The 12,732-nt window shown below is 42.5% G+C and overlaps 1 protein-coding gene across 1 annotated transcript in view; it reads left to right on the top strand.

Annotated features, from left to right (window-relative positions):
- The window catches only part of LOC105927924 (inactive ubiquitin carboxyl-terminal hydrolase 53), a 44,059-nt gene extending 31,939 nt beyond the window's left edge, over positions 1-12,120 (top strand). The window contains exons 13-17 of the mRNA XM_012864933.3: positions 618-1,446; positions 3,750-3,817; positions 9,740-9,806; positions 9,910-10,571; positions 11,218-12,120. Of these exons, the coding sequence (XP_012720387.2) occupies positions 618-1,446; positions 3,750-3,817; positions 9,740-9,806; positions 9,910-10,571; positions 11,218-11,294 (1,703 nt within the window). The 3' untranslated portion in view covers positions 11,295-12,120. The remainder of the gene's footprint in view (positions 1-617; positions 1,447-3,749; positions 3,818-9,739; positions 9,807-9,909; positions 10,572-11,217) is intronic.
- The last annotated feature ends 612 nt before the right edge of the window (positions 12,121-12,732 follow it).

The following is a 12,732-nucleotide window of genomic DNA, read 5'->3' as shown; positions in this document are numbered from 1 at the left end:
ACCACCAAGTTTTACAGAGGTTTTATTGTGACATTTGAAACGTTTCAAACTTTTGCATTGTCCTGTACATTACTTTCTACTGGACATTAATTGGAGCAAAGGAATTCAATTCAATTCAATTTTATTTATATAGCGCCAATTCATGAAACATGTCATCTCGAGGCACTTTTTACAAAGTCAAATTCAATCAGATTATACAGATGGGTCAAAAATTTCCTATATAAGGAAACCAGTTGATTGCATCAAAGTCCCGACAAGCGGCATTCACTCTTGGAGAAGCGTAGAGCTACAGGGAGAGTCGTCTTCATTGTCCATGGCTTTGCAGCAATCCCTCATACTGAGAAAGCATGAGGCGACAGTGGAGAGGAAAACTCCTCTTTAACAGGAAGGAAAACCTCCAGCAGAACCGGGCTCAGTATGAACGGTCATCTGCCTCGACTGACTGGGGGTTACAGAAGACAGAGCAGAGACACAACAAGAGAGACAAAAAAGCACAAGAAAGACTTTTGAAATCAGAAATGGTTAAAAATCGGAGTTGTATTATAAATAGAATGTCTCAATCATCTGAATCAGAAATAAAACTGCAGTCTCTTTTCCTTTTTGTCCAACTCCCTCAGATCCAGCTCATGACAGAACCTACTCCCGCTCTGCCTCCCCTCCGGAAAACGCCTTCAAGCAGTACCTCGACACCCGGCTGTACAGCAGCCAAGGAAAGGGCCCCACCAAGACGGAGCGAGTGCCACATCTTGGCGGCCGCTCCTCTCACGACCCGCCGCGCTCCTCTCACGACCCGCCGCGCTCCTCTCGCGACCCGCCGCGCTCCCACGCCAGGCTCCAAGTGCCGTCCAGCCCGGCCAACTTCAGGAGCGGCCATCAGAGCCGGAGGCCGGAGCACCTCTCCAACGGATACGACACGGACAGCAGCCAGGAATCCCGGGACCGAAACTGGAGGAACTACAACAACCCCTCCAATCGAGCGTGGAGGCCCACGCGGGAGGCGCTAAACGTAGACAGCGTTCTAAGCAGCGTGGACGACGGGAACGCAGGAAGGGAGGAGCGAAGGCTCCACAGCCCGCGGAGAAACGCAAACAGTCACTCGTCGCCGTCGCGCGACCATGAGCGGGACAGAGAGAACGCGCGGGGGGCGAGGGAAGAGCGCAAACCGAAAAGCCTGATGACCATCTACGAAGACGAGCAGAGGAACGAAACGGGGGGCAGCCGGAGCTCTCTGGACTCGGAGGGCAGAGGGGGACACAGTGACATGGACAGGTTGAAGAGCTCGGCGCCGCTTAAAGGGCGCAACGAGAGCTGGAAGATCCAGAGAACCGAATCTGGATATGAGAGTAGTGACAGACTGAGCAACGGTTCGGCCAACCTGGACTCCCCTGTTGTAGATGGCTTTTCTTCTAAGGACCTGCGGCCCATACCGGAGATGCATCTGATGAGGTAAGTCTGCCTTCCTTTTTCCTTTTAACTCCAAAACTGACTGACTGTGTCAGAAATACCTGATGACTGGCACATTGGAGGAGCGGATTCTCCAAGAAGCAGTTTTTTTAATAATTCAGCAACACAAACACACGGCTCTTAAGAATAGCGAGACCTGTTTTAGCATAAATGCACATGAGGCGTATTCACACCCCTTGTTCAGGTGGGCTGTCACCTATTTGCTTATAACACAGGCCTCGTTTGGTGATGACGATCCTGATTAGCTGACAGATCCTGAACTCAGCAGAGATCCAGCAAACCGCTGAAAACTGCAGACACATTATCACGTGTCTGTCTGTCTGACATTTTATTATCTGTAAATGACCTCTTCAATTAATCACACTGAAACGTAGGTTTTGTGTTTTTAGTTGAAGCGTTTTGTTTGGACTGGGGTTCAGAGGACGGGTTACGATCAGTTAGTATGTTACTTAAAGTAAGACCTAAAATGAGCGGCGGTCGGACCTGTGAGTCAAGCTTAAAAAAAAAAAAAAACGCAGAGTGAGCTCGGTGTCAAACTGGATTTCTAACATCTTGAAACAACGGCAATCGAAAGATACCATCGCTGTTTACCAGCTGTCACTTTTCCAGCACATCGTTCTTGTGTGGAGTCATTTAATTTAATTCAGCTTGTTCAAATGGTACCAATTTATAACAAATGTCCACGCAAGGCACTTTACGAAAGCAGCAGGTCAAAATATATCATAAGAGCAATTTATTCACATCAGCAGATAGGAGTGCCATTGCATACATTCCTATTTGATCCTATTAATAAAACGCTGCTGTCAAATTCAGTTTATAATGTTAATTGGTAAATGTTTTGTTTCTAATGAAACCCTACCGAGTGCATTGAGTCATTTGTGTCTGCAGCAATTTGTCAGACTGAACATGCATCTGGTGAAAGTGGAAAGAAAAGACTCACTTTTAACAGCAAGAAATGTATGACTGTTTTCAAATGAACACATTCACAAGTGTGTTTTTTTTTTTTTAAACTTGACAACAAAGCTTTCAGTTGACTGCCGCTCTGCTCTTTTAGGCAACTTTTAACATTGGTTTATTCGGGAGGGAACGTCTGCTGCAACTTTGGAAACAGTTATGATGAACTTTAGGCACAATTTTGCCACTGGTTGTCCCTCGATTCACTATAAACCTAAAAATATAAAACGTAGGGTTATTTTGGAACCATAAGAATTGATGCGTTTTGTCTGCACCTTAGCTTAGTTGTTAAAGCGTGTGAGCCCGCTGCAGACAGGGAATGTTCAAATAGAGCAGAGATAAGCAGAGGAGTGTATCCACAGCCTTAAATACTCAGTCATGTCTACCTTTAATTTTAAACTTCTATTCAGGTTTGTATAGCAGATATAACGACACACACTTTGTCTTTAATTTATGTGACAATTTTGCCTGCTAATAAATTTAAACAAGGTTGCGACCTGATAAAGCTGAGAAATGACCTCAGACACAATAATTTAAAGCAGGAATATATGTAGGTTGTGTCCCATCAACACACCGTGCATCTGTAGTGTTAAACATAACATGGCAAACATGATTACAGTATGGATGTCTGTGCTCTGCTTTTCCAACAAATATTTTCTCTGCCCGGTAAGACTTGGCACTCTCCCTTTTGCAGTACATAGTGTAATGACTTAGAAATATTCTTTTCTTAAATAACAGGTTTTTATGTAAACTACCATCTGGTGCAAAGAGGAGGTTGTGTTAAAGGTTCATAAAATTTATTTTTGTGGGAATAACAGATTTTTTTTTTATATTTGGGCTTTCTTAAGGTGGAAGAAATCTATCCCCTTCAAGCTTCTTTTACTTTGTTCTAATATCTCCATCAGACCCCACTTCAAATAATCAAAATCATGCATTTGAGGCCAGAAAATGTATTAAAATGTCTTAAACTTGTCAGCTTTTTCAGATATTTGTCTGCATAGGAGAATCTCAGTGACTTGGCAGGATATAGATACCGCGGAGCTTAAAGAAGGAAACATTTTGCTTGTTAAAACTGATTTTTTTTTTCATAAGCTAGGGTTAGGGTCTTTGCACTCATAATTATGTTAGGCACTCATACTTATATTTGGACATAACAGTGGAAATACTGTAAGTCATGCTACAAAGACAAATTTGCTCTGAATGAGTTAGTTGATTTTCCTCCTCTTGCATCTTATTTCATCTAAGTGGTTGGTAAAAATTAAATGTTTTAGTGCATTTATTGCCTTTAGACACACATGAATTGCATTATTCATGCTTCTTCTATATTTTAGGGATCACTTTCCTCCAAGGGGAACTGACGATTTGAGGGATGATGTGTTGTACTCGGAGTTTTCAACCGGTAAGTGACTCTCTTTTTATAAACAACAGCTCAAAAATAGTAGATATATTGTTGTATTAGTTTAATGTATTTTGGATTTTTTATTTTAATGTTGATTTTATTAGTGGTACTTCGAAAAGGAATGGACATTCGTGTAATTAAATGTGGTGTTTAATAGGCTATTTATCTTCCCTGGACATGTCGTCCTAAACTTTGAATATTAGAATTAAAACGGACTTATAAAATCTTCATAGCAACCAGTTAAATAAAAGGGGTAATTAAAAAATTGCTAAAATGTCATTCATATGCGACATGATTGCAGATATAAAATTAGAGATGCACCGATCCGATACCCAGATCGGATATCGGCTCCGATATTGACTATTTAGTTGGATCGGATATCGGATGGCTGATGCTGATCCAGCTTTCCAATCCAATAATTTTTTTAATTAATATCATACACAGCAATACAGTCATGGCAATCTAGTCACTTCTATTCTATGTTTGCTATTTATACTCTAAAAACACCATGCTGAAGTACATGCAGAACTTATTTTTTTTAACAATGTTTATTTCAAGCCTCATTACTTCACTCACATGGAAAGATACACAGTTTATTCATTCAACAGTCGTATCGGATGGGTATCGGCCGATACGCTTAGCCTGGGTAAAGGATCGGATTAGATGGGAAAAAACTGGATCGATGCATCTCTATATAAAACACTGAACTGATCAAGAAATCTTTGAGAATAAAACGTAAAATGTTGGCGTAGAAAGTTCATGGTGGAGACACAACTGCAGATGAAGCGACTGTCTCAATAGAAGTTCAGCGCCACTCAGATGTTTACATACACTCATCATAGGCATGAATGTCTAATAAATTTTTTTATGTAAATTTCTACATCATAGTTGCAAAACGTCCCTTCACTGATAGTAAGATGATTCTGCAGTTGTCTTTCCTTGGTGTCAAGGCGATTACAAAAAAAAAAGGTCCAACCCTCTGCGATCTTTTACGGAACACAAACTCCACCCTGACCAAGTTATCTAGAGATGATTTTTAAATGAAGGAATGATAATGCTGTATCTGCCTTTCACACTGGCTCGGCCCTGACATTGAAGAAAAGCTCCGGTCCAGGTTGTAAGGATCTGCAGCGTCAAGATAGCAAAGGGCCGTTTCCTTGATTTATTGTTCCATCAGTGATGTTAAGGTCACAGCCTGAGGTTGCTGCGCTTTGGCTCCTCACCGGCCGGATTTAACCCTTTTGGAGCCGGAGTCAGCCTCAACGCGTGGAACGTGCTGCTCGGCGTGTGCTCCTCTTAGCTTGGTTTTCATTTTCCGCCTGCAGCGAATAACGTCTTCATCCGGCAAGTTGCACCATCTTTTTGTTGATCCATTAGGTAAATCTGCTGGGACAATGAGTTTGGAAACGATCACAGCTGGTGAAAACCTTGAGCTCAGTATGAATCATGCAGGAAACGTTTCTATTTTATCTTTAACTCTGGGTACAGAGGGATCCGACGCCACGGGCTGGTTTATTTCGTATTTGCCGCACACAGCCGTACGCAGCACACACACAGCACACACACACACACACAAAACTAATAAATATTAGCTGGATTAGCTAATACCCTTAAAAAAAAACCCTCATTAAATTTCTCAACAGGACTGCTCTGAATTAATCCTGAAAGTAAGAGCTGGCGACGAGCGAGCTTGTAAAAGACTACCCAGCTGTGCCCTACCAAGCAGAAAATATCACGAGGTTACCTGCCGGAGCGTGGCAGACTTAAATGCCGTTTCAATAATTCTGCAGTTATTTCAAGCTGCCGTAGAGTAGACATGTTTTTTTTTTTTTTTTAGTTTTACATATATAATTTATGTCGGGTAAATACAGCTTTACAACAACTGCAGTAACTTGCAGTCTAACGGGAAACTGATTCCGGGGGATTCGGGGAGGATGGCAGTAAGTAAAGCACTTGATTAATACATAAAACAGGATTGTGGGCTGTTTTCTGTTGTAAAGGCATAAAGGTGTGTCTTATCACAATGTCAAGGCAGAAAGACATCAGCAATAACCTTACAAAAGCAACTGTTGCTGCCCAACAACCTGGGAAGGATGGCAAGGCAACTCCCATTATTCAAACTCTTTGCACAGAGGGCCATATTTGGGGAGAGGGAGATATGTGGGGGGGGGGGGGGGCGGCGATCTTTGTTTGAACCATTAATATTGAATGCTAAAGAACAATTTAAGTACATTTTTATTGCAAGCTGCAAGCTTTTTATTTCTTCACATACGTTATTCTAAGCAAGTTTTTACTAAAATCACCCTGCCTTTCGTATTTGAAGACAACATAAAATAAAGAAAACTTGTAAAAAATATGTTCAAGCTTGCTGTAAACTCCAGAATTTTAAACACGTGTAGAGGAAAATAACACCAAGTTATCTTATGTGAATCTGTGTATCGCTCGCTTGTTTTTCAGTCGACAATAATGCATCAAAAAAAGCAAACCAAAAATAAACAACAAAGACAGACAAAAAGTTATTTGACTTTGAAAATCGAAAATGAAAACGCCTCTGCTTTCCGTTATGTCAGCTTTAGACTCTTATCAAAACTATGTGAACGGAAATACAGACTGCGGGACCAAATTTAGATTTGATATTTAATTTGTCGGGTTTGCCAGACTTGACTGAATTGTCGGTAGAAAAACGAAAGAGCAAGTGATAAACGGATTGCAAAGACACATATTCCACGCTGTGGTTTTGATCATCACAAAAACATAAAATAAATCACTGAGACGTTGGACTGGAGCGTTTGTAAGGAACCTCTGAGATAGGGGAAGAAGGTTAACATGATCTCCTTTACAATAACTGGAAAATCCTTAAAGTTCTGTTGAAACTCCTCAGCCAGAGATGAGACGTCTGGCGAGCACTTCCACTATTGCTGACGTTGTTCTCTGGAAAACAGCTCATTTATTCCTGCAGTGAAGGGGTAATGTGTAGCATTAAGCTGCATTTCAAGAACATCATTTGGATTTCTCACATTAGGTCTTAAAATAATAATAACCGCTCAAGCTAAAACCTGATTGGAGAAGGCCCTCTAAGCTATTTTAAGAGCCATCTCCGATATTTACACCCTGCTCCCAGCAAATTGGAATGACGAGCTGCAGTAAATGCGTCCAGAGTCAATTTGGCTGGAGTTCAGCGGGGGCAGCATTTTTCAGAGTCACACCGGGACAATCCAGAAGTCCATTAAAGTCTAAAATCCCCTCTGGTGGCACATTCATGTGGGAGGGCAGCTGTCAGTTTACATTTCTGCCACACATATCCAGTTCTGGGATAGATACAACCACAGGCCTGGTTAGATGCTTTCCAGGCTAATTGTCGGTTTTAAACTTTTGTTTGGACTTTTTAATATGAGAAAAAAAAAACACTATAGTTTGGGACCTAGAAGAGAGTCACTTTTTGTTCCCTTCAAACTTGCTGAGCAACTTGGCACGACGTTTCCCAGCTATGATGAGAACGGTGGGGAGAGAGGGATTTTCATGGCACACACCACTTAACTGCAGTTTTAGATCCCGGGCTGCTCCAGAAGCACGGCTTAATCCATGCGATCGCAGCGCAGAGAGGGTTTCCCAGCAGGACATTCAGAGTACATCTGTTTCTCTGGCATCTGCACTTTTAGCTGTAATACCAAAGTGAAACAAGTTTTTTTTTTTTTTTTTTTTAGGAAGGAAAATCCTGCAAAACAATAAATCTGGCTGACATTGGGTTTAAAGGTCTTTTGTAGTAAATAACCTTTGGTTTTAACAGTCTTTGAGGGTTTTCCAGAGCAGGATGAGCTTGCTATTATCCAGCTGCTTTTCTCCTGAAAGCATTGCACTGGAAAAGGTGGATGTGACTGTGAAGACGTGGCGGGGGGGGGGGATTTATCCGACAGGAGCACACCTACGCTCTCATCCCTCTCTGTGATTATTTTTTGAGGAATCTTATTGTTACAGTGTCTTGCCAACACATCAGATCAGCAGCATCAAAATTGTAAAATGCCCACATGGACTCAGTGGCTTAAAAATGCAATAGTGTTGTGAAGGAGCTCTAAAGTCTGGGAGTCTGACCCGGGCGTAGTTGCATGCCAGCACAAAGGATTTAGCTACTAATGCTTTGGGAGAGGGGGGCGAGCGGAGGAGGAGGGAGGGGAAGGAAAGAAGGGGGGGGTAATGCTGACGCATCACAGATTGTCCTCAGTCACTTGCTCCTGCCTGCGCTGTTAGTCAGCTGTTGTCTGTCTCAGGTCTCTTAAATCACACCCACCATGCTAACCTGGCTAAACGCCAGCTAGCCCCGCACCATCATTTCTAAATTCTTGTTTCCTGAAAAGAACTTCTCCACTTGTTACACACACCAACTACAATAGATTATTTGAAGACTTTATGCAGTTATGTGACCAATACACACTTATTCGTGAAGAGAAAGGAAACATCCTTTTCACAGCTCCTTTTCTGAATTTATGTAAAAAGCAACATACGGACTTTCATATGTTGGTGAAGAGTCTCAGTCGTCCAGGTCATGGTCATTCAAAAAAGGTAAAAAAAACAAAACTTCAAAGTTTGAAGACTTCTCGCTTCCCATCCAGAAAGCTTCCTCAATTCAAATGTCTGGAGTAGTGTGGAGTTCCAAGCTTTATATGATTGCCCAACAAAGGCCTTGTTGTGGCTTAGATAACATGCAAATTGAACCAAGGGGTGGACCTGTTTCGGTTTAATTTACATGTTATCTAAGCCATAACAAGGCTTTTGTTGGGCAATAATATAAAGTTCGGAAATCCTCACTACTCCAGAGTTTTGAATTGAGAAAGCTTTCTGGATGGGAAGCGAAACGTTTTCAAACTTCAGAAAAAAAAGTCCAGTTGATTTTGTTTTTTTACTTTTTTGGAAGAACTTCCACATAATCTCCTTCCTTTTTCACACATTAATGTAACCTGTGCTTTTTTTTAAAACACATGCATTCATGCAGCGGAAGCATGTTATTGCCAAATGAGGCCAGTGCTGGTGGCAGCATCATGCTGGGGGATATTTTTCTTTTTTTATCAGCAGGGAAAGGATAGCCTGTTACAATAAATAGGAAGATGGATGGATGAAAATGCTCATTCTGGGACACAGATATAATTACGCAACCAGAGCTAGAATTATCTGATAACTATTTACGTGGAAGAATGGCCCAGTCAAAGTTCAGACCCAAAGCCAGTTTAGAATCTGTGGCAAGAAAAAAAAAGTTTACATATATTCTCTGACCGACCTGAGTGAGTTTTAGCTATTTTGTAAAGAATTGTGGGGGAAAAAAAGTCTCTACATGTGTAAAGAGACATACCCAAAAATAATTGCAGCTGTGATTTGCAGGTAAAGGTGGTTCCTGCTCACATTTTAATCAATAGGGCTGAGTGCTAATCCAACCTTTTTAAGTGTGTGGTTGTAATGTGGAAAAACATTAAAGGTCCCAGGGGTAAAAGTACAGCTCATTATGACACATCTGACCCTGAACCTATTCCTCTGGGTCTCCATTTCTGCTTCATCCGTGTCGTTTTTAAGTTTCAGTCCGAGTTCATTCTGGGTCAGTGCTGCGTTTTTAGAACTTGTAGTCGTGGGCTGACTGGGCCTGCACATTAGCTCACATTCCCCTTTGAAGGGCCATGTACTTTGGCTGCATCAGACGGTCAGAGTGGCACACAGGGGGCCTGAGGGCGCTCTGCCAGACTAGCTGGTTTGATGCTTCCTCTCCCGGCACCAGGCAGAGCAGGCCTCGCCATGACCCCTGTTAGATAACGTGTCTTTTCTGGCAGACAGCCCTTTTTGAGATCTTGTTTTTTGTTTGTTGTTTTTAACGCAAAGATGGAAAGAAAGTGCAAAGAAAAAAAAAAACAATAAGATCGTTGCCTGGTTCTTTCTGTTCAGGAGATCAAGGAAGGACCTCTCCAGATGTAGAAGATGTCAACAGCCTGAATGGTCAACTCCTCCAAAGGTAGCAAGCAGGTTTTTTTTTTAAAGTGGGTGGGGGGGGGGGGTGGTGTTTTTGACAAATTCTAATGCTAATGGCGGTGTTTTTATTTATTCCACTTCCACAGAAAAAGAGCCTTCCGGTACACGCCTGGAATCCTGGACAAGAACAATGGCCTGGACGGCGAGCAAGAGGAAAACGTGGACAGCAACCCCGCGAGCCCCGTCCCTCCTTACTCGCTGAAGAACAGTCCTGAGTGGAACAGCTCGGATGACCTCGCCGGGCCCCTGTCCGAGCAAGAGGAACCCGGTCACCCTGGCAACGTTACGCACAGCTACCACCCCCCTTTACCCCCCAAACCCTGCCTGTCCGGCATCTGCCCGCGCAGCCAGCCCAAAAACGGCCTGTCTGTTCTCCGCCGCTGGATCGAGACGCCCGCCGAGTTCAGGCTTTCCTCCGACGCCAGTTCCAAGTCGGGCTCCTCCGACCAGGAGAGGAACGATCTGTCCGCCAGCGAGAGCGAGGACAGGCTACCCAGTCCACAGCCCCGGCTGGATGACGGTTCCGACTCCCCGTCCTCCTCCCGGACGGACATGGTCCTCCCGACCACTTTCTTCTCCGTGGACAGCTGCATGACAGACAGCTACCGGGCCAAGTACCACAAGAAACCGGGCCTGCGCAGGAGAGCAGAGGACCACACCTCGTCGGGGGAGAGCGACGCAGAAGGAAGGAGTCACGGTTCGACGAACGTTCCGCCCGCAGAAACTTCCAGAAGCAGAACAGAATCGGGTATGGGAAAATCATCCACACTTTAGACTTAGGAGAAAAAAAAAAAAAAGAGCTCCTAATTAAACTACATGTTGTTTTTAAAAAATCACAAAACGAGCCAGCCATGTCCTCAGCAGATGTGCGTTTTTAATAAATGAAGCTTCCATTTTGGAACCACAACAGATGTGCATTGCACCAAGTCCTGGCCTGAAATGATTAACTATTGCTGATAATAAATACACAACACAGCATTTAATGGCCGATTAATATTGATGTACAAGGTTAGGGTGCTAGAGAACGCTTTAGTGGGAAGATAGAAGCTAAATCCAGGGCAGTCCTTAAGGAAAACCTGTAGGAGCTTGTCTGCTTACCCTAATCACACAATCCCATGGTGAAACAATGGGGTGGCAGCATCATGCTATGGGCTGCTTTTCTTCTGCAGCAACATCGGAAGCTGCTCTAAGTTGCCTTTTTAAATATATATATATATTTTATTTTCTATGCTGACATTGTAGAGCGTGTCTAGATTTTTGTATGTGAAATATGCCACATAACTAAAAGTTATACGTCTACTACCCTTACTGGGATGGCCGTGGTGCAGACGTGACTCGCAACCTTTCATTTCAAATATTTAAATGATTTGTTTTCATTTTTTTTCTTTGGGCAGGCTATGCTACTGCTAAGACCGCAGCAAAGTGGATCCCAGTTACTCCCAAATTCATCGACGAGCACGGATACTTGTGATCGAACAGCAGACCAGGAATGTGACCGGACGCCAAACGGAACGACTGCTACGCCGGCGCTTCCTGTGGAGCGCGCGGGTCATCGCAGCTGTGCTCGTTTTAAGAAAAGAGAATGCCAAAGAGATTGCAGAAAGAAAGACTGGCGTCTTCATTTATTTTTATTATTTTTTTTGCACAATAGAGCGCTAAAAGGTACAAAACCTCTTGAGCACTGCTATACGTTTTGAGGATCAGACTGGTGAAGAATGTCACATTAAGCCACTTTAACAAACAAGAGATTAGAAACCAAATCACACAAAGCTATATATATATCATGTTACTCCTTCTTTCAGCTATGTCTTATGCAAGCTTTTATTTAACTACTCCTAATGTAGCGTTACTGAGGCGGTTGCCCCAGGTCTCTGGTTTTCCTGACTTTCCGAGAGGTTTCTCGTTTCTGTCAGGCCGTCACTGAGTTTGTTGCTGATGAGAGATGTTCGCTCTATCGTTGCGCTGGGAACATTGAACAAACCACAATATTCCAGACCTCTGCGTCCGCACTCAAGCGGTACGAACCATCTTGGGAGAGGGGGGGTTTGTGTCCGAGCGGATCTTTCCCCACTGCCAACTACGTAAATGAGATTGCAGAGGCAACTGGTGTTTATGATGAATAGATGTGATTGAAAACTGTACAGCACATCCTGCTCCGTGGTTTTATTTTTCAATGCGTATTAATTTTTATTATTTTTTTGTTCTATTTGTCCTTTAACACTCTCTCTCTCTCTGTTTTATGGGCACATTTAACAGTCATAGAAGGCAGATTATTATGGCGTTTTCTTTTGCTTTTTTTAAAAAAAAAACTGAGGTTAAGGGGAAAGTGTTGCAACTGTCTTTCCTTTTGGTTTGGATGTTTTTTTATATATATATGCAGCAGACTAATGCACAGTGCCTTTAGTATTTTTCTAAGTCGAGGTTAAATGATAAAAGATTTGATTTGTACAGTTGTTTGATTTCAAATAATTTTTTGTAACGTTTAATTTTATTTTTTATGAACTAATGTCTAAATAAATAGTTTTATTTAACCATATCTGTGCGTCATGAGTGGTCTTGTTCGAATCTGTTTAAGACGTCGCTGCTGTAAAAAGTGATGATTTGCTGCCACCTGCTGGTGACGCCGTCGTCCGCCAGACGGAATCTACCGACCTGCAGCTCCCTGTGGCGCTCATGTGTTCAGGAAAAGAGGCAGTATTTGCGTTTTAGTTGCACAAGAAGGAACGGGTATTTAAGTTGTGACATGTTTGTTAATGTCTGTGCTTTATAGGTTGAGCAACCTGTCAAAAAATATTTGTACAATATTTGTAATTTGAATTAAAATGTCTCCAGACAAAGTTTGGGATAAAATATTCAAACTGAACTACATTTCCATTCACTGTGTTCCTCTTATCTAAGGTCAGTGTTTT

This window comes from Fundulus heteroclitus, chromosome 14 (assembly GCF_011125445.2).
Source record: "Fundulus heteroclitus isolate FHET01 chromosome 14, MU-UCD_Fhet_4.1, whole genome shotgun sequence".
NCBI lineage: Eukaryota > Metazoa > Chordata > Actinopteri > Cyprinodontiformes > Fundulidae > Fundulus > Fundulus heteroclitus.
Note: the sequence above shows the minus strand (reverse complement) of the source record. Positions and strands in the feature narration are given on the sequence as shown.